The sequence below is a fragment of the Anser brachyrhynchus genome, assembly GCF_964034855.1.
Source record: "Anser brachyrhynchus genome assembly, chromosome: 11".
In the NCBI taxonomy this organism is placed as follows: domain Eukaryota; kingdom Metazoa; phylum Chordata; class Aves; order Anseriformes; family Anatidae; genus Anser; species Anser brachyrhynchus.
In genome coordinates this window covers 951,547-978,117 of record NC_137706.1, presented here as the reverse complement: position 1 = coordinate 978,117, position 26,571 = coordinate 951,547, and the positions used below count along the sequence as shown (strand labels likewise).

The 26,571-nt window shown below is 39.9% G+C and overlaps 1 protein-coding gene across 3 annotated transcripts in view; it reads right to left on the bottom strand.

Annotated features, from left to right (window-relative positions):
• Nucleotides 1-1,052: 1,052 nt before the first annotated feature.
• FBN1 (fibrillin 1) overlaps nucleotides 1,053-26,571 on the bottom strand; it is a 157,489-nt gene continuing 131,970 nt past the window's right edge. For all 3 annotated transcript variants that reach the window (XM_080607904.1, XM_080607905.1, XM_080607906.1), the window contains 21 exons: nucleotides 23,815-23,940; nucleotides 22,900-23,016; nucleotides 22,366-22,494; nucleotides 21,977-22,096; nucleotides 21,402-21,527; nucleotides 19,262-19,411; nucleotides 16,887-16,952; nucleotides 16,048-16,164; nucleotides 15,566-15,685; nucleotides 13,724-13,846; nucleotides 13,161-13,292; nucleotides 12,436-12,561; nucleotides 11,565-11,771; nucleotides 10,991-11,116; nucleotides 10,655-10,777; nucleotides 9,629-9,745; nucleotides 9,041-9,169; nucleotides 8,107-8,226; nucleotides 5,386-5,617; nucleotides 4,168-4,342; nucleotides 1,053-2,330 (listed from right to left, as the gene is read on the bottom strand). In XM_080607904.1, coding sequence (XP_080464030.1) covers nucleotides 1,941-2,330; nucleotides 4,168-4,342; nucleotides 5,386-5,617; nucleotides 8,107-8,226; nucleotides 9,041-9,169; nucleotides 9,629-9,745; nucleotides 10,655-10,777; nucleotides 10,991-11,116; nucleotides 11,565-11,771; nucleotides 12,436-12,561; nucleotides 13,161-13,292; nucleotides 13,724-13,846; nucleotides 15,566-15,685; nucleotides 16,048-16,164; nucleotides 16,887-16,952; nucleotides 19,262-19,411; nucleotides 21,402-21,527; nucleotides 21,977-22,096; nucleotides 22,366-22,494; nucleotides 22,900-23,016; nucleotides 23,815-23,940 — 3,071 coding nt within the window. In that variant the 3' untranslated portion in view covers nucleotides 1,053-1,940. The remainder of the gene's footprint in view (nucleotides 2,331-4,167; nucleotides 4,343-5,385; nucleotides 5,618-8,106; nucleotides 8,227-9,040; nucleotides 9,170-9,628; nucleotides 9,746-10,654; nucleotides 10,778-10,990; nucleotides 11,117-11,564; nucleotides 11,772-12,435; nucleotides 12,562-13,160; nucleotides 13,293-13,723; nucleotides 13,847-15,565; nucleotides 15,686-16,047; nucleotides 16,165-16,886; nucleotides 16,953-19,261; nucleotides 19,412-21,401; nucleotides 21,528-21,976; nucleotides 22,097-22,365; nucleotides 22,495-22,899; nucleotides 23,017-23,814; nucleotides 23,941-26,571) is intronic.

The window sequence follows — 26,571 nt, the reverse complement described above, 5'->3', positions numbered from 1 at the left end:
TTTATGGACTGGAGAGAAAGTACCCAAACCTTAACCAGAAACCATACAATCTTACACGCTGCCGCTGGCATTAGAAAACACTCCCAACCTGCTGAAATTGAAGTGGCATGTACAACTGTAAAGCTCTGGTTATATTTTGCCATAGTTACGCAACATGTGGAAAAAGTACACTGTTCAAGATTTTGGCACACTAACAAATAAAATCCAGACATAGTCCATTACAAATATCAAAGTAACCCTGTGCACCAGCTCCTTTCCATATAGTTATATTTGTTATAGAAGAAATCCAAGGCAGCTGAAATCTAATTACAGAAAATAATACAATTCAGGGTAAATTGTTACAGTATATTTCCCTTTCAAAGTTGTTATAGCTTAATGTATGTTCCCTCTGTCAACTACAATGCTATCCAATCAGTATTTTCAGCAACACCACTTTTGTCATTTTTCCCCCCTAGATTTTGTAGCATCGCACCTCAGTAGAACATCCTGCTGCTGCTAAAAGATGCACCACAGCACTTGAGTATACATGAACATGGGCGTCACTGAAAAATTCCTTTGTTATTGAAGCCCACCCGCAACTAGTGGTTGCTTTTGGTATTGGATTATCCCTTTTGCAATCAGTCTTGGATCATTTGACAACAGCTGTTGAAGTGGGGGTAAAAGAATGGAATATTTTAAACAAGTCAAAGCAGTTTTAGCAAATGACTTTGAATAAATTGTTTTTTTTCTGTATAATGATTTAACATCCACTTCTGCATGTTTCGGCAATCAAGTTACTGATTGACAGGATTATTCATGTCAAGTCATTGGAAGTGTTCTAATGCACTTTTTGGAGCCACACAATTATTTTACAGAATTCCACTGCTGCTTAGATTTGTGAAGGTTTCTGTATTTCTTCCGTTCTTCCTTTGCACAAAGAATGAACAAATGATAGCAGCATGCCTTCAAGAAGAAATCACCTGTGCACAGATACACAACCAACCCTACCAAAAATGCCTGAAACATAAGAACTCAGTTTATCATACTTCTAGCAAGAACACAAGGCCACAGAATAAACTAAAAAAAAAACTGTTTTATTGTGACATTTATGACATTGAACCCTTGTTGATATGAATGACTATGGGTACTCTTAACACATTACATAATGTCATGGTGTAGGATGGCACTGATTGTCATCTGACTTTTGAGAATGTTTAACGGTCCCTACTGACCTCAGTGCATTTTGGCAAGTCACAGAAACTTTATCATCAGGTTTGTGTATACAGTTAACAAGTAGTTGGTCTTATAAGCACCATTACAAACCCTCACATTAAGGGTATTATTAATCTAGTTTACAAATGCTTCATTGATAAAAATAGCATGATTACAGTATACACACACTTAATTTACATGTAATGTATTATAGGCATAACTGAGATAAACTACTGAGCTAACTTTGGTTGATTGAAGTATTTAGACTGAATAATGGCAATTTTGGCTTCTAAGTTGTGTAAATATTACAGTGCATTTATAAATCTAGGTTGAAAATTTACTAGCACCAAATGGATATCATAAATGGCTGACCTAGTAAGTTGTAGTTGGAGAAGCGAAGTTTAAGAATTACAAAAATAGAGCTGTCCATCAGTTGAAAGCACATTCTTGTACCTCTGCTGAAATGATGATGTGTCTCAGCATCAGTGGCCAACTTCCAATGGTTAAAGTCCCAGTTTTCAAGATTCAACATATCAAGGTAGCTCAGCTACAGTTAAAAGCCTGAGAAAGTGGTTGTTTTGAGCTAGGGTATTCATCCTGTACCTTGCTTATGTAATAGTATAATAGTGCTCGTTCATACAAATGTACTCATGTAAGATTGTACCTATGATATGGAGAATCTGATTGGGAGGAATATTCAGTCCTACCTATCTATCTTTGGTTTAATTATTTGGTCTTTGGTTGATGAATTAATGAAGCAATATCTGAATTTTCATTTTCAGATTATCTCCCAGCTCACCACTGAGGTAGTCTTTGTCATGTTTCTCTTCAAGCTGGTTAAGTTCCTTCTTTTTATAGAGTGGAATACTACTGATTTGTAATGAATAGTTTCCAGGCACTGGCTTCTTCTTTGTGAAATGAAGGTAACTTATCCCGTCCTTCTTATTGATTCTAAAGAAACCATCTTCGTTTCCGGAGTCAATTAAATATCGGTTATGGTTTGTCAGTGTTGTGAGGGCAGGAAGCAGTTTCAGGATGCGATCTTTGTTACTGAGCTCGGAGATGTTGATAGAAAAGACTGCTGCTTTCTCAATATCCCAGCTGGCGAGGCTGATCGGGGGCTCCAGATCTTGCTGATCCTGCACAAGAACAAACAATGTTAGTCGGCTTTGTCAATGTTTCACAGGCGCCTGTGTGTGTAGTTCTTACCCAGCGCATCCATTACTAATGAAATAACTTTTTAAAGGACATTCTGTAACATCATCTGTCTAAACCACTCTTTGGGGTCTTAGGAGTTGTCAGAATAAAGTACAGTCAAGTGTCCACTCTCCAGGGCAAAAGCACTCTCCTGCCTTCCCGCGTTAGCAGAGAGCCACTCACTGAACACTTAATGGAAATGGCTCACTGGCTCCCGAATCCCCGGTATTCACGTGTGGAAAAGGAAGCTCTTCGGCATATGCACACGAGCAGAGCACACACGACTGCTCAGGGTAGTGATGGTGTGACATCATTTTACAAGAGTGTGCAGAGTCTCTTGTTATATTTTGAATGGAACGCACTCATTTGCACACACAGACACATACTTTTACCTACACAGTTGAGACCTGCCATGACCTGCTGCTTCTCTGGCCAGATCAGGGCAGGTCCCGTCACCTTTAACGTCACTGTCACCATAGAAAGGATGAAGAACTGGGACGTCCAATGACTGTGAACACTTCTGCAAGCTGTTTACTGTTTGTAAAGTCTAAGTATAATTAGCATGACCAAGGTTTAAGTCTAGTGACCTGAGTGGGACACTGCACTGGATGACTCAAGCAGAAATTTCTGACCTTATATTACAAGAAGTTAAAATAAGCCAACGTGGCACTCCTTAGGTAATGCAGGGAGTTTTGCTCAAGAGAGACTACAGTAACATGACACATTGTAGGATCATGCTTCTGCCACAACTTCTGCGCTCACACTGGGAGGGGGTGGTGCTGGGAGCAGGCAGACTTTTGGACAAGTGTGCAGCAAGCCCAGCTGAAGAACAAACAGCATTACAAGCACCTCCGCCACGTTGTTTCACTGCTGTGATCAATTCAGAACAAACCCCAGCAGAGGGAGTTTGGTGAAGGATTTACTTTACTTTAATCCCATTTTGAGAAATGTTTTCTAAGAACTAAAGAAAAATATCTCCCTACAGGATGAAAGAAAAAGGGTGCCTGTTCTTCATATAAAGACAATACATGTCACTTGTCACACAGCAGACTAGTCTTCACCCAGATATAAATGTGGGCATTGAAACCACTCACTAACTTTTGGTTGATAAAAAAACAATGACAACAGCTAGGAAGGAGTGGAGCTGGATCAGCACAATAGATTTTAAGCATTTCACTGATACACAGTTACCCACTCAGAGGCAAATGGAAACCTGCCACTGTCCCCAGTGACTTCCTAGTGATGGCAGTTAAAGCTCAGCCTCCTGTCCTTCCACTGGGGCCAGCAGCGAGCACCACGAGTGACCCCGCTGACAGCTTCATTCACAGGCTGGCAGCCCAGCCTGAACGACTGCAAGGGTGTGGACAAGCCCCAGGAAGGCCTGCGGTGACAGGTCCTGCTAGGTGGGGTCCTCACCCTGACCAACAGTGCTGGTTCCTTGCCACAAGGTCACACAAATTTTTTACCTATCTGCCATCCTCTGACATCAAGAGCCTGCTTTGCTGGGGAGTGCATTACCCTCTATAGACAGCTGGGTGGGTTGTTTTACTGTTTGACGTGACAGGTAAAGGTGAGGGTTGCAGAGGATGACCTTAGCCTAGTGACAGTGAACAACTTCAGAACCCGCCCCCCCCCAGACACCTGTAGTCCAAAACCAGCTCTTCGGTCTACTTTGGGGTATAATTTTTTCTTGTGGGATTGTTTCTTGGCCCACGTCCTTCTAAGATTGCCTTTCACAAGATAACACCAAACCCCTTCCCCCTGAAAAGGGTCGATTACCTCTGCTTCATTTGCAGTTTCATTAGTGCTTCTGCGCTTCCTTCCTCTCTTGGGATAGCCATTGATTTTACATTCATAGCAAGCTTCAGGAGAGAGCGAGTTGTCATCTACTTCTCCACTGAGTGAAAGCTCTTGTCCTTGACCTTTGCCTAGCCCCACTCCAGAAACACAGTGTCTGAGGAAGGAAGAAATCCAGAATTAATTCCAGTGAGAGACATATCTTATCAAAAGCTAAATTTGGGGACTGTGAATACAAATAATAAGCAATTATGTTGCACTCATTTCCCAGAAAAAATTTCTGCTGAATTCAACATGCAAAATTCTCACTGAATCACAGTGCCATCGCCTCTTTGACTTCAAGATTCTGTCTCCAAGAGGCTTTGCCTAAGAGAGACCTGCCAATATTAAACAGTTTTAAAAACTCAGGTTCAGGCTCTGAGAAGTTTTTAGTTGTTTCTGTCATCCAACCTGAAACACATTAAAAGAGACCAATTTTCAGGAAGTGCTGAAAAATCTGAGAATTGGGGTCTTCCATAATGTAGGCCAACTGAGTATCCCAAACTTTTAGTCACCTCTAAAATTTAAGCCACAATCTTTCTGCTTTCCATTTGAGTGCTTGGTCCTACATGATGCACAGCCCTAACGCTCCCACTGGGGCAAGTGAAAATTGGTTTCCTAGATAAGGGAGACATTTATTTAAGAAATAATTAATGTGGAACACAGATAAGAATATGGAACATGCAGGAACATAAGAGCATACAAAATTGTTGTTCCAACCAGTGGGTGAAACTTCCTGTATAATATCATTTGTCTTTGGATTTGGAGGGGGATGGGGTGGGCTTGTTTGTTTTTAAAGAGACAAGTGTACACCACAAATCATGGTGAGAGGTGTGAGCTTCCAAGGGGCAAGCTCAGGTAGCTTGACTAGCTGCTGGGGTATGCAGGAGAGAGGTGAAAACAGTAGCTTAAAAGAGATTATTGAACTTTGTAATTGTGAGAAATTTTCTTAAACACTAAACCCATACAGCTCCCTTCTCTCTGTTAGCTCTCCCCTCCCCCATCTCCAAAACAGGCAGGTGGATCCATCTCCTGAGCACCTCCACAACCCTGTCCACCTTTCAGTGGTGACAACCCGCTGGTTCTGCTGTGCCACACTACAGAGAAGGGAGCGAGTTATGTCCCCTTTATGTCTGTTAGGTTAAAATGAGAATCCCTTACCCTTGTCCTATTCTGAAGTAACCAGGTGGACATCCACAGACATAGCCACCTTCAGTATTTGAACAACCATAACTGCATGGGGCTTGTGCAGAACCGCATTCATTGATATCTTGGCAACCTCCACTAAACTGTTCATACTGAAATCCGGTAGGGCACATACATTTATAGCTTCCCAAAGTATTGTGGCAAGATGCTCCTCCACAAATGTGTGCACTGAGACATTCATTTTCATCTGGAAAGGAAGCAGAACATACCATGTTAACTGTTACTCAGGCCCAGCCCAAGCTACCCCTTCAGAAAGGCTGTCCCCGACTTGCTAAACCTGCTGCCCCGTGAGACGCGCACAGAAAGGAGGGAGGACGGGGCTCGGCCTCTCCCTGACTACAGCCACACAACCCAGCGGCTGGGCTGCTCTAGATGCTTCATGCCACGTCAGTTGGTGCTGAGCAGAGAAGCAGAGGAGGGAACTTTTTTGTTCCAGAAACCATTGAGAAGGATAAAACTTTGTACAGCTGACAATCTGGTCTAGTAATCGCATGTTGATAATTCTATTCAGCATTAAAGGAAAGAGTAGGGAATTGGGCTCTGACACCTTTTCCAGGCACTGAAAATCCCTCCCTACACGCAGTTAAGTATGAGGTACAGGTAAGGTGCAGGAACTAGTAGTAAAGTAAAAATAAAAGCAGCTGAAGATACAAAGGACTGCCACACTGAGACAACGCTTTTCCAAACTTCCCAAGTGTGGCACTGTAGGAGTTTGAGGTCGGCTCAGGCTTGCTTACTATATATGGATGATTTGTTAAATGCAGTTGATCTGAATGTTTTCTCTGATGTGGCAAAATCGCTTTGAAATGTTCTGAATGCTGTTGTTCTCCATTTTCTGTGATAAAGTAACTGCACATGCTTGTGTGCGTGTGCACATGCATAAGAAATGTCTTCTAGACACTGCATAGATAAAAACATCAAGCCCAGAGCAGCATCTCTGACCTGAACATCCACGAGATGGAAGTACTAATTCAGAGCATCACTGTCTCTTCCCAAACAATGTGGCTGTTCTTTCTTTGTTCAAAACCAGTGCCTTTACTTTTTGCAGTGTGATTTATGGCATGGTGCACTACAGAATTGCCGGGGCAGGGAATACAGTCACACACAGCAGAAGGCATGGGAGGAACCAAAGCATTCTTCAGTGATTCTCTAAGTATGTGTTGCAGCAACATCAGAAGTCCCTGAATACTTTATTTAATAAAGTTTAAAAAGACACAAACTGTTTGTAGAAGTGGGATTATCAAGTAATAGGAAAGAAGTGTCACAGAAAAACCTATTACGTGAATTCTTCCCCTGTGATATGCACAGGAGATCTTGATAAGTGTTTTAAGCACATATGATTACAGACATTATGATTTGAACATGTGGAGAACTCAATATATTACAACCTGGGGCTGCATTATTTGTCACCAAAGCCCAGCGGAGCTTTGGCATTAAGTTAGAGTGATGTCTCAATATCATACCTAACACAGCTGCATTCATGGCAATTAAGTCAACATCATAAGCACTTGTTTGTGCCACAGAGTGTTGCTGCACCAAGACGAGACATACTCTGCCTTGCTCCACAACAGCTGGAGTGTGGATACTACCAACTCTAGTTCCTGTATTTTGGGTGATTGGTGGAAGAAAAAAAACATGGAAAAAGGAAAAAAATGTACGGGAGCCTTGGACTCTATACGAGCTGTGCCAGCAGGTGCCAGCCTTGCTCTCTGGTGCTCTGCACTCCAACACATGCGGCTCTGTCATGCTCAGCTCCAGCAGGAAGGAGAGGTGCCATGAGCACACAAGAAAACCAAACCTCCTGCCCTGCAGTGCTGGGTTTCTGCCTGGACTGCCCCGTGTCCAAGAAGGCGGAAGTGCCAGCCAAGTCTGTCCCCAGTTGTGGCACCCAACCTAACTTTCCCTAGTGAAGTCTGGTGATTAGTGTATGTTGCACAAAGGTTGAAGCCTTTCTGTCTTTCAGGCATACCTCTGCATTTTGAAACTGATAATCCTTGTATGAAATCTAAACAGTAGTCAATAGTCTCAAAAAAAACCACCAGAATAAAAGCGTGGGCCTGGTCTGGAAACCAGGCTGGAAATGCACGTAGTTAAATGCTATCACCCAGGAAGACTTGGAAACAGCAAAGATGACTTGCAAAACTAAAGAGCTGCACTTTTTCACATTCCATAATGTCCTCCCCAACAGTCAGAATTAGTAGTACTAAAAATGCAGGTTCTTTATTACAGGCTTGTTTGATTTTTTTTCTCATGACAATTATTAGATTCTAATTTAACCCTAAGCTCTGCTAATTTAATTATTATTCAAGGCCACCCTATGTTTGTGCTCCCCCCTTGTTCTCTTGTACGTAACAGGCATTAAGTGCTGGAGCACAAGCTAGCAAACATCACAGCAAGGGCTGCATAAAATGTTAGGAATTTTGCTAAGCATAATGAGAAGCAGAGACCTCCGTAGAGCACCACAGTGCTAACAAGCTACGGCATTTTTATGTTTCTAAAAGCAAAGAAAGCCAAGCAAAGAGTTACAGACCTCTTTGTTCTCAAAGAGGTCAAACATCTCCAGCTACCTACACAAGACAAGCTTGTATGAGGCCCATTCAATGCCCTACTGCCCTTCACATGCTGCTAACAAAGGTAACATGCATTTCTATGTATGAGTTTTAAAAAGTGACTTGCCAACACATTGGTTCCATTGGTAATGCTGGAGATATCCTTGCGGACAGCTACACCTGTATCCTCCAATTATATTTTGGCAGCCATGCTGACACCGGTGGTTTCCATCGCATTCATCAACATCTAAAAAGGTGAGATACACTCTGAATTCTGGGAGAAGAGCTCAAATTATTCTATATTTGAAAAGTATGTTAAACATAAAATCGTATATATGTATAGGTAAATTCCAGGATCTTCCAAAACCCTGACCAGCACGGGAACCCACTTCAGGCCTTTCAGGTTTGGGTTTCTGGCTCCATAAAGTAAGTTAGGGCAGAAAACCACCGAAAGATTAAATTCAGCCACAATTTTCATAGCTACTGCATTCTGCTGTTGAGCAGAGAGAAGAAAGCCATTTATATGTGAGACCAACAAGGCCTTCCTAAGGGTCCTAATCTCCACAGCAAAGAATTCCTCGCTTTCCCCTAAGCAAACTCAGGAATCCCAGGATATCTTTTTTTCAAAACAAACAAAACCCTGTTCCTGTAAAAGGCTGTAGGGACCCAGAGGAATAAAGTCGTCAGCCCTTGAACTCTTCTCAGCAGGTCACCTTGGAGATGCAAGACTTCCTGTCCTTGGTGAGCCCCTCAGAAATCCAGGCAGGATTCAACAGAAGTTCACTGAACTTATGGTTCTTAAACTAAAACATTCCAGACTAAATTGAAGTCTCCTCAGAAGATATCAGCTCTCTAGCGTCCTGCAATATATCTATTTATTCAGGCCCATTAAGGGAAATTGTTGTAAACTTCTATACCCCACCCTCTCTTCAGTCTGCACATGCTTACCCCGTAGGTTTTGGTGCTTACTCTGTATGTCCCTCCTTGGATAACAGTAGGATGAAAGAAGATGAAGGAAAACAAGACGAGACCAAGTTAAATGCACCACGTGTTGTACCTACCTTCACAGCTAAGCCCAGTTTGATCTAGTGAGAAGCCACGTTGACATTCGCAAACAAAACTTCCTGGTGTATTCTGGCAAATGCCCTTCGCCCCACACAGGTTGATTTCAGTAGCACATTCATTATTATCTGAAGGAAAACAAAGCCTAAGTGTTACTTTGACATGAGACATTTCCACAGACCTAATGTGTAACTGTTTAAAGTAGGACTGCAGAAACATACACGTTTCATGCTTATTTTTTAAGGGAGCCTCAACGCGATGTCTAATGTGGGCCTGCAATGAACTACAGGAAAAGAACTGATTTTTTATTTTTATTGCTCCTTGGGTAAGAAAGGGTAAGGCAAAAATTAAAAATCAGTGGTCTTACTATCTAGTTCCCGCAAGTGCAAAATTCAAAGACATGGTTTATGAAAACAAGGGAAGGTAGGGAGGACCTCCACCTCTGTTCTGTCGGCCTGGGATCAGAATCTGACCTATGTTTCCATTTGGTTTCCCAGGAAGCTTATTTCGCCTTCTTGCTACTTTGCTTCTGGAAAAAGAAACAGTAAGAAATCCCAAATCTGTGTCTACATTCTCACATCACTTACCAATGCAGGCTGTATGGTGCTGAGTGAATCCAGGAGGACATTTACAAGTAAAACCCCCAATAGTGTTGACGCAAAGGAACTGGCAGTTGTGCTGCTTTGTAGCACATTCATCAAGATCTAAAAAACAAGCAAATATCTTTCATTTATGTTCCCTGGCAAGGATGTGACAGTTCAGTTGGACTTAGAAGAGATTGAAAATAAATAAAGTATCAAATAAAGGCTTTTGAATCCACACGTCACTTTTCATGCTGGCTTCCACTACCTCTCACATGGAACCCCACATGTTATGATGGGACTTCAGAGCTATACTAATGTCTGCGATCATGCAGGACTACAGACACCACTCTCATCTGTCTGAAAGGTGCTATTATATAATAAATGCCTGCTCTAGATACAGTCAGCAAATGAAAAGTCACTGTCTTCATCAAAAGCAGTGGCAGATTGCAAAATGGTATTGCACTGAAGCGTGCTATAACTCCAAAAGAAATATTTAAATACTAATGACAAAGTATACTGTCATTTCCCACGCCACGTTTAGAATTGCTGCTCAAACTTGTGTGGTTTCAGCCAGAGCTTTGGTAACAAGATACAGAAATAAATGAAAATATAATGAGCATTTCAAATTCTCTCCTGCAACATTGTCCCTTATTCAGTGTGCTGCAGAGGTGGTTGGTTAAAACTCTGTTGATGCTGGACAATGCACTGCAAACCACATCCATCTTTGAATTACAGATCATTAGAGTTATTATAATTAGCAGTCATAAAGATATATTTATCATCGAACAACATGGCTTAACTCAGTATGCTTACCAACATAAGACCAATCATTTATACCATTGGTTCAGAAGTCTTTAAAGACTGGCTACTACCAACCTGCAGAATGCCTGTGGTTCCAATGTTCATCCAAATTAACAAAGAGTTACCTGAAACACCAGCTCTATTCTGCACAAGCTATTTACACCATTTAAATGTTATTGGATTGGTATGAATTTCTGCAGGTTTTTTGTTTGTTTGTTTTTTATATACCTTTGCAGCTTCTCCCATCTTCTTGAAGGATGTACCCTTTCGGACATGAACACTGGAAGCTCCCCTCTGTGTTTTTGCAGATGAAATTGCAAGGTTTGGGGGACTCGTTACATTCATTCAGATCTAAAATAAGCAAAAACAGATATCTCCACTGTGACAAACAACATTTGTGATACTTTTTAAAATGCTCCAAACCTCATAAGGAATGACATTTTAATTTCCTCATTTTTTCAAAGGTTTTGTATTTCCTTCCACAAGCCATGCCTTGTATATGTAAAATTTATATAGAGAGAGCATAATAAATTTTATATACATACCGCATAATGAAAAACCCACCTATGCAAAGAGTGCCAGTTATGTCTGTAGTGTAGCCCAGGTTGCAATGACAACGGTAAGATCCCCTTTCATTGATGCATTCCCCATTACGGCAGACATCATGAATAACCTTGCACTCATCAATATCTGCAGTTAAATGAAGGTTAGTTCACAAGAGAACATCATGAAGAGCTGATTTTGTAAAGTTCTAGTAGATTCTTGCAATCTGACATAAAAAAGGCCCTACATAAAAAAAAAAACCCCTACATAAAATAATGAAATATTGCCCAGATTAAGGAGAAATGTTAAGTAGAAAAATATGGAATGGATCATTAATCTAAATTTCAAGTGCAATGAACAAGCTTTAAGTGTAAGCAAACAACTGGAATTGATCTATATTAGCCTCCATAAATCAAACATCACTTTGCTTATATGTACACAAGTAGTTCTTAATCTGTACCTACAGCACAAACGTGAGCGTGCAAACTCCCATTTGAGTGTGCGTCAATCGATGTTTAACTATGCAAAAAGCAAGATTTTCTAATTTACTACTCAATAAATTGCATAAGACGGTGTTTAATAGGTAAGTTGGTACCTGCTCCATTAGACATATATCCTCGACCATGAGGACAAAGCTTCTTAAAGGCCACAGTGCCTGGGAAGGGGCAGACCTCGCAGTTTGGCCCCCAGCCTCGGCCACCATCACAGCAGCATTCAGACTTGGTGACAGAGTTCCTGTTGCTTGATCCGATTTGACACATACTTTGTAAGACTTCAGTGAAGCAGTAGCCTTCCCTGTTGTCTGGAAGACAAATTATGTATCACAGAGAATCCTAATGGTGATGACCTCCAGAGGGTCATGAGATATTAGGAATTTAGTTAGAAATATAAAAGAAAGGGCATACTTCACCCTGGGACTGTGGAACTGAGAGTGAAAGACTACCAGCAGTAAGAAAGAGAGCACAATGTCTAAGGAAAACAAAGAAGACAGGAAATTTAGCAAAAGGTGGAAGACAAGTTACATTATGCTCATAAAAAGATAAGTTTGTCTGATCCCAGACAAGAAGGACTGGCTGAAAATCACCACCAAAGAAAAGGCAGAGCAATTCCAAGCTGACTGACACCACCGAACAGTCAGCTTGCACAGCAAGCCAACCCAACCTGACTAATCAAAGCAGTTAGCAGGGGAAGAATGAAGTTGCAGGAGGACACCTACTTAAAAAGGCCCCTTCTAGAAGGAATGTAAATTCAAACGCATGTTTATTAACTGTTACATTTCTAAGTATGAGCTCCTGAGTACTTCCACAAAATGTAGTAACTCATTAAGCTGTGAAACAGCCTCAACTGGGGGTCGCCTCTGAGTGCCAAAAAAAACCATCCAACAACCACAGATAAAGTGACTCCCAGAAAACAGAATTTCTGCTATCAAAGTGATTGTTCATTAGGGTGTTACTGTTAAGACTTACCGAGGCATTCTTTCTGGCTGTCACTGACAGTGAATCCCTCATTGCATTCACATCTGTAACCTCCCACTGTGTTTACACACCGGCCATTCTCACAGATCCCAGGTTTGGTCTGACATTCATTCTCATCTGTTTTCAAAATGGTATGAGAAAAATCATGTCTATTACTGGATTGAAGCAGGTTAGAGAAGTTTATATGGAGTTTTTAAGCTGGGCGTTCTGCATTGTTAAACTTGCATAAATATTATTTTTTTAAATAAAAATTCTCTTTATTTAATTTTCAGAGGAAAGAGAGCTGACCAGCTCACAACATTATATATTTTGTTACTAAATTTTCTCTGCAACATACTCCTCACTGGTTTTCAAAACCGTTCACAGTTATAGCTGCACTTCTTAATGCTATCCAGTTTTAAAATAATTCAGGACCTACACTCATTCTTATTAACAGAGATAAACGAGCTCACAGCAGTGGGCCCAATTCTCTGCTTTCTTCATTAAGAGCAATTCATCAACAGCAGTACAAACAGATTGTAAAGACAGCCACATCCAGATTTTCTACTTATTGCCCAGATTCGTGAACACCTGAACAGCAAAGGGACGTGTATACATCCACTATGCAAGTAGTTTCATAATTCTTCTCTTGGGTTCGTTAATACTTTGTTAAATCCAAAATCATCCGCTCTGCTGAGGAACTGTATGTATCAAGAGCTTCAATGCTTCACACTTACCTATACAGCCTTCCCCATCTGGTCTACGCTGATAACCTGGTCCACAGATACACATATAGGTACCTATTAGGTTTTTGCACTCCATCTGTTTTGAGTCACAGTCATGAATGCCTTCTTCACACTCATCCTGATCTAAAATACAAGGTTTAGACTTTATTGTATAAAGAGATGCTCTTGAAAATTCACAATAGTAAATACTGACTTTGGAATTTTAATTCTAATCAAATTCTACACACACTTATTATGCTAAACTATATACAAGATGTAGTATAGAGCAAATTCAGTTCTCCCACATGCCCTTTTTACTGGGGCAAGACAAATCCATATCATCTGAAGTGACCTCACTTTTATGTAGATGTGTAAGTTTTCAGGCACGACAGGGCTGATACAATCAACCGTGTACTGCAAACTGCAAGCCATAGAACTTCATCCCAAATTCCTTCTGACTCGGTTAGTTCCTGGGATTAAAACTCTGTACCACTACTGCGGTGAGTCAGAGCCCTACCCCTGCAGGAACTTGAAATCATTATCTTGTAACTGTGAGAATCTGGTAGGAGTTTTACCTCTGCACATTCTCCGGTCCTCTCGCAGAACATACCCTGCGGGGCACTTGCACTCGTAGGATCCGTAAGTGTTCACACAGCGGAAAGCACAGAGCAGAGGGTTCTGAATGCACTCGTTGACATCTAGATTCAGAGCAGCAAAGGCCATATGAAGTGAAAACATACTTTCACAATATGCAGCAGACTTGAACACGTAGGTTTTATTTACTGGCAATACCACAGAACTCAGTTTAGCAAGGGCTAAATTTTAATTGTTGAGGACTCACATTTCTACTCATTTCTGTATAGAAGAAGGCACCAGACATGCTAGGATGTTTAAAAGCTACCTGAAGTTTCAATATCTTCAATAGCAAGCAGCCAATAGAAATAATTTTCAGATCTATGCTGCCAAAATACCATCTAACTTCTAATTGCATCTTTTCCACTTCTAGACTCAATTTTTATGACTGGTTATTTTTAAATTCTAGATTCACTATTTCAAATTCTTCATACACTGAATTCCATAAAACAATATTCTCACTAGAAACATGATTTTGAAGTGCATTTACATATGCTCTGGGCTACTAGAGTAATTACTGCTACATAATGATGTTTATGCACTTGCTAACTCCTCCTCTGCAATTTGAGCTTTGAACCAAATTCTACGGGGAAGTGAATGAAGCTCTAACTGTATATAAAACTAACATAAACTGACATAAAGACAGAAGCATTCTTTTGTATGAGCTTGCAAACAACTAGATTGTGGCAGATAATTTAAGAACAGCAGTGTCAGGTCAGATGACAGTGTCAGAATGTCCTAGGACATTCTTCTCTCTAACTATAACGGGAGGGGAAGAGTATTGAAAATAAAACTCGTACCATGTATGCGGAGATCTTTCCCCTGATACAGCCTCTCAGTTTAAGGACTTCCACAGCCAAAAGCCACATCCAAACTATCAAGCTTAATTTCCACTGATGGATTACCACACAAATTTGTGCAAACTCTTTCAGGATCAATTTATACTTGTGGCTTCACTAATGCTCTGCAGCAAAGAGTTCCACTACTTAAATAAGTACTATGCATATAAAAATGTTTGCTTTGGTTTGTCTAACACGTTCCTTCTAGTTCTGGTACCTTCACCAGTTGTGGCTTTATAAATATAAATCATTTAATAACATTTACCGCAATGAAATATTATAGCCTAACTAATTTTCTGTGTGCTCCTTCTATAACCCTGATCTTCCTTATTCCTCCCTTCTTTGTGCACTTTCACTTTTTTTACGTCTGAAATGAGAGACAAAAGCACAAAAAACATTCAGTGTAGGGGTACCATAGTAATTTTATATGGTACTGTGTTTACATTGTCTGTTTGCTCCCTTTCTTTCCTAAAAAAACAAAACAAAAAAAAACACAAAAAAGACAAAAACCAAACAAAAAACAACAACAACAACAACCAAGCAGTCCATTTTCTACTTTCACCTTTGCTTAACATTTCAGAAGTCACTGATAGTCTCTCTTTACTCAAGGGTCATCTGGGAGGTGAGCAAAAGCCACAGAGACAATAAACAGCATTTCTGGGGACTGTTCTGGAGAGACTGTACTCTCAGATGCTCCCTTCTGGGCAGTCCTTTAGTAGATAACACCTGAAAGCCTGTTCACCCAATCTCCAATTAGAAAAAGGTTCAGTTCAAGATGGGTACAGGAAGGAGGAACTTGCTTTCCCTTTTCAGATAAAGATGCATTGCTCCAAATGGCTATATTTTACTTTTTAAGCTGCTTTACTCTCCTCAGTTGTTTCTGAAATCAGGAAACTGTTTCAGCACACAACTGCAATGACTGTCCTTAACACGTGGGAGTCTCACCTTCACACGTCATCATTGGTCCAGGCTCAAATCCATCAACACAGGTGCATTCAAAACCTCCCACTACATTCCTGCAAGTTCCATTTCCGCACGGATTTCCAACAGCACATTCATCAGTATCTGCAAGCAATTAAATCAAGGCAGGAATACACAGTTATTCTCAAGTAAAAGGTATAAAACTCTGTCATCAATACACAACCAAAAAAACCCAAAATACAAAATCCAAGAACTCACTTAAGTTACAGCATTACAGTCACAGAATTCTAGCATAATTTGAGAACACTGGAGGTTTTCTTGGCCAAACCCCCATCCAGTGGAAGACCTACTTGGAACAGGTTGCACAGTCCCTGCCTAGTCAGGTTTTGAACATCAGCAGGGATGGAAACTCTACGTTAGAATAATATATCTCCGTTATGTCTTTAATGCCATACTTAGCAACTCAGCAGATTCTTTAAAATGGAAGATGAACCAGCTGTACTTACCCACACATTGAGTTTCCTGTAGGATGTAACCATATGGACATTCACAGCGGAAAGACCCATCTGTGTTGATACACTGCCCAAATTTACAATTATCTGGATCAAGGCACTCATCCACATCTGAACCAGAAATACAAACAACACATTAAGAGCAGTTTACTTCATGTGGTTTTAGACTTCTCCCAAAGAACAATGTTGTTCTGGCAAGAAATATTCCTGAGATCACAACAAAAATACAAATATTTGAATTTTGATGTACTAGGATGAGAGCATAGAATTCAGTTTACAGGCTAGCTTTCAGAGCACAAAAAAGAAATTGATTCTAAACGTCATATAAAAAATTTGCCTGGGGGGGTGGGGGGGGCATATGGAGAGGAGTAGATATGAAAAATAGTGGTCATCCAGTGCTCCTTAAATTTTTTTCCAGTGAGGCTGAAATGTCTTAGGTGAGAACAGAATGTACTGATGGCATTTGGAAAACTGTGGTTTGTACTTCTGAAGCCTCTGAACAGGCTACCGATATTGTGTAAGAAAAGGCAGGTACGCTATGTGATCCATTCTCTACATCCCACCACAGAAGTTTCCTAGTAAATGTGCCCAGCTTAAATTAAAAAGCCAAAGGTTTTTTAACTCTAAAAGTTAAATTTCTGACATAGGACATATTCAGGCTTGAATTTAAAATTGGTATAAATAAATGAAAAGAATTATAGAAGTTTCCAAAAATTGTGTATTTGGAAATAGTTGCAGAGATTATTCTCAACTGAAACTGAGAATAGCTTTTGGGTAGAAAATGTCATATTGATACAACAACAGCATTAGCATCGTGCAGTTCAGGCACTTACCCAGTCTTGCATCACCAGGTCCAACAAGGATGCCAATTCCAAATGGACAAATCTGTCTGAATGCCTCTGTGGAAAGAAAAAAAAAATTCAAAGCATGTGATAAATTCTGTCTTAGAGATCAGCATTAGCCATAAGCTATGCAATCACTCACACCAATTCATCCTTCTCATGCTCAGATCCAGAAATTTAGTATGTACAATTTAAAATGCATAATTTACTTTAGTCTTATATTCACGTGAAAACTATATGCTTACTTTACGTTCCACCTGATCTCCAGTATGTATACATGTAAAATCCTGTGAATAATTAGCATTGTTCAACTTGCTTTAAGGAGTAAACTAACGCAGTATTTCCACTTTAAAAGTATCAGTACCAGTGACTGCATTCGTTTTTATTGTAAATTGAAGACTTCCTACATTTTCTGAACAAAATACGATCTCATTTGTAGTCAGTAGTTAGCAGCAATAATCTTTTTTATACGTAGGCTAGGAGTATAATTTCTGGGTTCAGCTTAGAGTGAAGTTACCACCCAGTTTCTAAATCCACAAGATTTTCTGTGCAGTTTTTGAAGATTTAAAGATGATGTAAATCTTTAGAGAACGAGTCGTTCCCAATTTTTTGTTGCAGAAGGCATGTAGTTCCTTACCTGTGCAAATCACCTAATATATTCTGGACATTATAGTAAACAAGAAATCATACATTTCCACTCTTTTGGACCAAATTACAATGAAGGTTTTGTAATCACAAAGGCTCTTCAGATTCATAAACTCTACTTTCGGGCCTGACATGCACACACACACAAAAAAAACAGGTCTTTCAAATTGAAACTAGCCTTCTACCTCTCTTCTCTAAACTGTATCTTGAGCACATGGATGGGAGCATGACTGTAATTCAAATCATCTCAAAACACTGCTGAGCATCTATTCTCTACTAACCATGGTCAGAACTCTTCACAAGATACAACTTTCCTTTGAAATTGCAGTAGGCTGCAAAGAGGTTTACAGTTCAGCAATAAAATCCAATCTTATACAACAGATGTTATATTTTCTTTAGTTGAAATACATTAGTGTACCTTTGCTGAGGTTGAACAAAATTGAGCTAAAATATAGGTGCACACTTGCACTGAAAATAACAAAGTGACTGGCATGCTGCTGCTCTCTGATTGGGAAACAGCCCTGTGCTACTCAAAACCCACCTATTGCCCAAGCCTTCAGAAAGAGACTCGTGTATGTGCTTGAGTTTACCAGCCTGTATTAGATGGCATGCAGTGGAGAACATGCGAAGATAACAACCAAGTACTTATTTAAAAAAAACAAAAACAAAAGAAAACACAACCAATTCCAGTGTCCACAATATGCCAGGACATAAATTTCTCACACTCAGATATGTTAATGCCATTTCTCTTTTAAAAGATAAGAAAAATGCCCTTGATCTCATCATTTGAGAGCAGCCTGGACTGCAAAAAATGTTATGTGCTGACACTTCAAGGAAATGTTGTGATGTATATCATGGTTTTCCAGCTGACTGGTTCAAATGCTCCTGGGGCAACTGAATTAGATTTGCACAGGCATTACGCCTAGAAGGAGTACTGCAACTGGCACATCTGATTTCTCTTTTCTTCCCTTGGTTTTTGTGTGGATTGTCTCCAAAACATCTACATGACATATTAATGAACTGTATTAATGTATTCCTGAAACTAGTAATGCTGTTAACCACATTTGTCAGTATGAATTAAAGTCCGTTCAGCAAATTGCACTACAATGGTACAAAGGCCTGCTGAGTTGTTTGATGCTTAGTTACTCACAGTCTTACAGAGGATACTCACAAAAGAAAGTATTTCTTTAGCAACAGTCCAGGAAGGCTTTCCTTTATAAGGGCCTCTGTTTTGTCATTCTCTGCTATTTTTGCAAGTCATTCACATTGAAAAGACTGCCAGACAGATCTTTTTTAAAATAATAACATGAAGTCACAAAATGTAACATGATGGTTCAGATGAGGAGCTAATTCTATTTTTATTATTATATTTTTTTAATTTAGATTTCATCTTCCTGTACTTGTAATTAGATGAATTCCATTTGCATCTTGCAGGTATTTCCACATACAGCCTACTACTTTCCTACTGCAGTATGTGACACCTCCAGAGCAAAATACTCACCACCTAATCATACTAACAAACTTATAAGGAAACATGGAATATGGTCAAGAGATGCTTTTTGAGACCGCAAAGGCATCCACCTTAGAGATAGCAATGGCAATTTTTAAGATTAAACACCTCTGGAAAAATATTTTTCTTAATTTCTTCTTATAAGAATCACAATCTTCTTTCAGTTCTGAAAGGCTATCATGATATTAAGGTCACCTAGTCAACAACGCACCATCTGCTTCCTCTGGGCAGAGTTCACAGGGATCTCCCCACCCTTGTCCTTTCAAGGCACAGCAACACTCTTGTTTGGAGTGGTTTCGGGACTTCGGCACAGAACATTTTCCATCTTCAAATTTGGTAAAGCAGTAACTCACTCTCAGATCTGCACAGAGAAAAACTTGTTGTTATGTGCAGTTAGTCTAACTTTGGCACAGTTTTCACTTAGAGGAGTTAGTTGCAAAATTACCCGAGGTCCCCCTACAGCCCCCCAGCAAAGCACCCAAATTCCATCTGAATTTAACAAGGACCATTATTGCCTCTGACAGGAGAAGCTCTGATGAGGGAGAGACTCCTTCCATCCCAGTAAAGGAAAGCTATGGGACAGAGTGTCCTATCTCAGTCAGGGAAAAGGAAAAGATTTTCTCATTTGCCCAGCAGAGATGGAAGGGCTGTACTCCCTTCCTATCTTCACTCCTCTTCGTAAAAAACAAACATTGACTTATTTATATTTCATTATGAGTAAGAATCACTTAAGTCAAAAGATTTGAGAAAACTTGCAATGATAATACTGTGTAGTGTTAAACTGAGGGGCAATGTACAATTGTGCTTTCCTTTCTCATTCTTCCCAGAGGTACACGCAACAAAGAAAACTGGCCCCGTGGCACTACATTTTACTCCTTTAAGCTGGATAACAAGGATGCTGGAGTAGGGCTGAGATCACAGACCACAAGCATCCAGCAGGCAGAGAGCTGGCAGCTCCCTGGGTTGGCAGGGGAACAGCAACAGGCCAGTTGTGGAGGCAGCTGCTCATCCAGTTTTCTGGCTGCAGCATCAATGCTGGGCAGTGTCCAGACTTTACAAAAGTCCTAGGTAATGGGAAGTTTTAAACAAAAGTTTGTTTGGCCTGAGATACTTGAAAAAAACAGTCTTCTTCAGGGGATGGGGAGAAGCACGGTTCTTAAGGTTTGTTCACACAAGTATGCATTTTCCTCTAATATTCCATGTGAAACAATGGTCTATTTTTATAAAGAAGAAGATAAAGCTGCATTCTTTTTTGTGATTTTGTTTCTTGTTGTGTTTTTGGTTTTTAGTGTTTTTCCCTACCTGGAGAGAACAATAACCTCAGGGTAAAGAAATCTCATTTATACAAGCTACAAAAACACAGCTAAAACAGCCATGCTACTTTCTTGAAGTTGAGGCAAGTAACCGTGCCAAACTGCATGGTGGTTTGGAGACCTGGATGAATGTTTACTGCAGGTTCCACAGATTCATTTAGCCCACTGTGAAGTGAAGAACTCACTATGGTGTCAATAAGCATCACTGTTAATGTGCCAAGCATAACTACAGAGGTCCTTATAGAGGTCTTACTCATCAGCGGTTACCAATGTGCACACTGTGTATAGGACATTTAATGATGTATCTATTTAATCATTTCCAAAGTATTTAAAATAACTCACTCCCTAATTTGCTGTGCTTATTCTTTATCCACAGAATAAACTAACCCATGGCTTTTCATTACTAGATGTTCAGTTTTCAGCATTTAACCTGTCTCAGTGCCCAGGGTTTAGCCTCTGAACAGTGTATGTACTAATGCCCGAAGCCAAAAGGAGCTTCAGACTTTTTTAAGCAGATGGGTGCTGATCAGCCATGCCACACCTCTTGCATTGATCTTTTTTCCATCCACACAATTGTGTAGAGGAATAGTATATAACAAATGCTATGTAGAATTTGATAGAATTTGGTTAAGAACAGCCTTATTCCTGGAAATGCTGCTTGTAGCACTGCACTGCAGTAGTCTCCTGTGTTCATGCTTCTACACCATGTCAAACATGTCACAGTCTATACAGAATCTAGGTAGCCTCAACATTTCTTCCAGGGGTGCAAGAAAGGGCTGCAGGGCAACATAATTTCCTCACTTAACCTGGTGCATTTAACATAATCTTCACCTCTTTTATTGCAATGTTCTCTTTGATGACAAACAGATGTTAGAGCAAGACAGAACCTGGCCACGGCTGAAGAATTATCATGTTTTTCTTGTGAAAAACACTGTTTGAGTCCAGAGCCTCCTTATTATATTAGAAACAGGCAGCTAACAAGGCTTTTATAAAACAGAAAACAAATTCTGAAATGCCAAAAAATAAGAATGAAATTACCTTGGCATCGCCTTCCTGTGGAAGACAACACAAAACCTTCTGGACACAAGCATTTGAAACTGCCTGGTGTGTTGCTGCATGTGCCCAGGGCACAAATTTCTGGCTGTTCCACACACTCATCAATGTCTGTAAGAAAAGTAATTACAGAGATGAGAAATAAAAATGTCTACACTGGCAGATGTACAACATAAAATATAACCTTACATCATCACTGATATCTAACAGATTTGAAAACACAAATGTCAATAGAAGAACAGACAGAAAGAGGGATGAGAAATCCAGGCACAAAATCTACAGTTAGTTTTCAAAACCTCATGTGGTGGGTACGCCTCAGCAATGTACCATCAGCCAAACAGCCTGGGATCAGATTTTTCTTGGGATCTGACAAGGTAGCTCAGGTTCAAATAAAACTGGGTGAGACTTTCTGAGGAGCAAGTGACTTACCAGTTGCTACAGTTCAGAACTGTATACTGCCACAAAAGAATAAACATTACCCATGTTCAGATGCAGAGAACACTGGTAACAACAGTGAGTAGCTAGAAAAACAAACAGATGAAGGATTGATCTATACACACCTTCACATCTGTCATTTTGCAGGACATATCCAGGAGGACAAATGCATCTGAATGACCCATCCAAGTTCTGACATGTGCCCGGTGAGCATTTTCCAGGATCCAGTGCACACTCATTGACATCTGAAAGGAAAGAAAGACAACAGCAATTATTTCAAATATGTTATCTCCACAAATCTGCTGTAGAGGATGCTTTACTCTTGATTCCATCAAACTAATGGTGGAACCTTCTGGGAGCAGAAATGTCTTCATCCACTTGTCATCATTTTCTTCAGCTAGCTATAACGACAACACTTTGACAGTTCTCTCTGACCTCCCTCACTTTTCACTCAACATTGTCTTTTCAAGGTTTGTTGCACTTTCTTTTCTTGACCCTAAAAGAAAGTACTCACCAACACAAGTCCTTCCATCCAGAGCCACCTCATAGCCATCATTGCAAAGACACTGGAAAGATCCAATCGTGTTCACACACTGACCATTCCTGCAGAGCATCCCATTTCCACTTGCACATTCGTCCACGTCTAAAATAACATTGAAAGATACATAAGAAATACCTGCACCAAGTACAATTGCATAGATAAGATTTCTGTTTACACCATATCGCACAGTAACTGAGAATTCATCAATAAACCCTTGTTGAAAAAGCAAGTGAGGGAAAAATACTCCTATTAGTCTATGTTATAAAATTGTCAAAGAGACAGTTAAAAAGGGAATGGCATATTTCACAAGCAAACATTTAAGTGGTTATAGAAAAGCAAGAAGTTTACAATCAGAGGCCTTTTCAGACCAAAGAAATAGCTTTTTGTCTTTAATCACACAGACCATTCAAGGTGCAATCTTAACTCCGTAGAGATGATGGTACTAATGTTAATTTCATTAGAAGCAGAAAGTCTTAGAAACACTTAACTGGTCTCAGCACTCCTTACCTATGCAGTCATTGTTGTGTGAGAGGATGAACCCCAAATTGCAGCGGCAATTGAAAGAGCCAATAGTGTTTCTGCAGGTTCCATTGCCACAGGCATCTCTCTCACACTCATTGATATCTACAAAGGAGAAAAAACAAGCAGCAAGAATTTTCATCTCTAATGGGGAAAGGAAGGCCTGCAGCTATCCCACAGGCATAAGAAGTAATCTACTGCCAACACAGAGCAAATAGAAGTAAAAAAGATTTTCCTGTCTTCCAAAAGGAAGATTTTACCCAGGTTTATGTATTTGATAGCAACATCTGTAAAAATAGATCAAGTGTCCAATGATAATTTATTCTCCTAAATCTATTTTGTATCTATTTCACCCTTCCCAAAGGGTTTCTAAATTATCTTTCATCATAAACATCCTGAAATCTCATCCTATCCATAACAGATCTAAACTAACAGCTATGAATGGGTTAAGTACAGAATTTCCTTCTTTATGAAGATGTCTCTGTTTCTGAAAAGGGCACTTTTCTGGCAGGAAATCCATCCTTCACTTACTCTATTAACAATTAGGCTGTATACAGTTGCTGTATTGTAATATTCATCTATTAGATTTCTTGCCCAAAGGAATAAATGAGACAAAATGCTTCAGAAAATTCTAAAAAGGAAGGAATATTTTCCTGAAAAATGAAGGCATCAACAGTTCATTAGACAGGATATATATTTTTAGAGGTTCTATCTACAGTAATGAGATGTTCTTCCTTCATTATCAGCTTATCATCTCCATTTGCCAGCTATGGTGTTTTCACACCATTGCCAGTGGTAGATGGCTCACAATCAGTTCTTACAGTGTCGCTCCTTATGACACAGAGGATCGGCTTCCATTAAGATAGTCATTAGTCTAAGTACACCTTAATTGGATATACTTGCCTATACACATTGTTCTGTCATCGTTGGTCTTGAACCCATTGTGACAAATACAGTAAAAACTTCCGACAGTGTCAATACACTGCCCATGGCTGCAGATATTTGGAATTTCTTGACATTCGTTCCGATCTGAAAACAAAGAGGCACATTGAAAGTTAAGGCCTCTAAACTACAAGGCTGGAAAGATGTATTAGCATCAACCATGATATTTAGAATTCAGTGCAGGTCTCTAATTTAAAGTAGTATTTTTAATTTACTAATAAGAGAAACATTACTAAATAAATCTCTGGAAATGGGTTATTTGCTTGTAAACTACCTTTACAACATTTGTGGAGCTGTAAAAATCTAGTGTAAAAATGATATCGCTGAAACACGAATTCTTGCTGAAAGGGAATCACGTCACTAAATTGTGATTTTCAAATCACTGGATTTGAAAAGCAGATTTAATGACATGAAATTGTGTCAGGAGATTTCTGAGTGTTCTACATTGATTTCGCAGTGGATGTGAAAGCCTCACATACATATATTTATATCACAGCTTGTATCCTTCTCATGAAAGCAGCTTATTGCTTTTAGCCATGTTAAGCGCAACTTTGCTTAACTGACTTACTGAAATCATACAAAACTGAAATTGAAATGAATCCTACACTCTTCTCACTGAGCTTACAGAAAGATAAAAATGCATTAAAATACTAGGCACTCTGCAGAGATAAAATGAGTAGAAGTAGCACCTGTGTCTCATGCAATGTGATGGTCCTGTAAATCAGACAAACAAGGCATGATAAGCTGTCCTGGATTCAGCTGGAATAGAGTTAATATTCTTCCTAATAGCTGGTAGGGTGCTGTGTTTTGCATTTAGGACGAGAATAATGCTGAGAACATGTCGATGCTCTGGTTGTTGCTGGGCAGTGCTTACACAGAGTCAAGGACTCAGCTTCTTACACTGCCTTTGCCAGCAGAGAGGCTGGGGCTGCCTCCCAAGGAGCTGGGAGGGGACACAACCAGGACAGCTGATCCACACTAGCCACAGGGATATTCCATACTGTATGGCGTCCTTCTGAACAATAAAACTGATGGGGGGTTGGCTGGGGGAGGTGGGAGTGGGAGCAGGGAGGCCACTGCTCACGGTCCGGCTGAGCATCAGTCAGTGGGTGGTGAGCAATTACATTGTGCATCACTTGCTTTGTACATTTTTTTATCATTATTTTTCTGTCACATTGAACTGTCTTTATCTCAACCTGTAAGTCCCCCTGTCCCTCCTCCTCCCCCTCTTTTTTTTTCCCAATTCTCTCCCCCATCTGTCCATGGGCAGGGAGTGAGCAAACGGCTGCGTGATACTTAGCTGCCTGCCAGGATAAATCACAACAAAAGCTCAAACAGCAAGAAGAGTTATGCTGTATGTAGCCAGAAAATATTTTGCCAACAGAAGCATACAATCACCTGTATAGTATTGCAGAAAGAGATGGGGAAAACTATCCTGCTAGCATGGGATTTGCTGCCTTACAATAGCAGGGCATCTATCACACTAGTTCAACAGCTAACTGTTTCCTGCTACTCTTGTTATGAATGCTTTCAGGCAGAATGCAGGATTTTATCAATAGTAAGTGAAACAAAATGTCAAAGAACAAAATGTTTACTGTCCAGCAGACTTTTTCCATAACAAATCAGAAACATGAATCAAATGAGGGCTTTTTGTTGACCTCATCCACCAACAAAAGCTGGTTTGATTCAGTATGCTTCCTGGCATTTTGTCTGTTGCAGCTCTAAAATACTGCAATTGATGTGCTCCCATAAGCCTGTATTGGAATCTAATCGATTTTAGTGTTCTGTAATTTTATTTTACATACAATCTAAGCAAAACGTCTAAGATGCAGTTTCATAACAAACTGTGCATTGCAAAACTGTAAGGGTGAAGTTGTTCTTAAATGCAAAGAACTGCGTGTGCTAAATCTTGTTTTCCTTTGTCTGTTCTCCACACTCTGCTAGGCACACGGACCATCCTGATAGCTCTCATCCCTAGGATTACTGTATATCAATCAGCTCCATTAGTAACTTTGGATGAATATTTACTGACAACTAAGCTCTGCCAATGCTATTAAGGATACTGCTGCTAACTAGAATCTAAAGGAAGGAGAAAGGAAACCAATGCTGGATAACATGCTGATGTAAGAATTCCTAATTCTCTCATCTCAGAAATGTGGAAGGGAAAGAAAAACTATGACTCTCTTTAGTGCTCTGTGAACAGTGAATTCAAAGTCCCAGGGAAAAATCACTTCTTTTGCGATAAACAGACAATAGAACAGAACATAATAAATATAATAATAAAACAGAACAGAACAGTTCAGCTGGAAGGGACCTTTCAAAGGTCATCTAGTCCAACTGCCTGAGCACTTCAGGATGAACCAGAAGATAAAGCAGATTAATGAGGACATTATCCAATTGACTCTTGAACACTCACAGGCATGGGCATCAACTATCACTCTAAGAAGCCTGTTCCAGTGTTCGACCACCCTCACAGTAAAGAACATTAGAACTGTTTAAAAACTGGGAGGCAGAATTGTCTTAACTGTTTATAAGAAAAAATACTCATTATACCACAACAGATAGCACCAGAAGAATGCTATTTTTATAATAAGATAAATGAAGTACTCATAGCATTGTTGACCATGATACAACCTAGTTACGATTCAGTAACATACAAGCTGCTGGGGTGTAATCCTTTTTAATGCAGAAGCATGACTGATCCAGCATTTCAAGGTG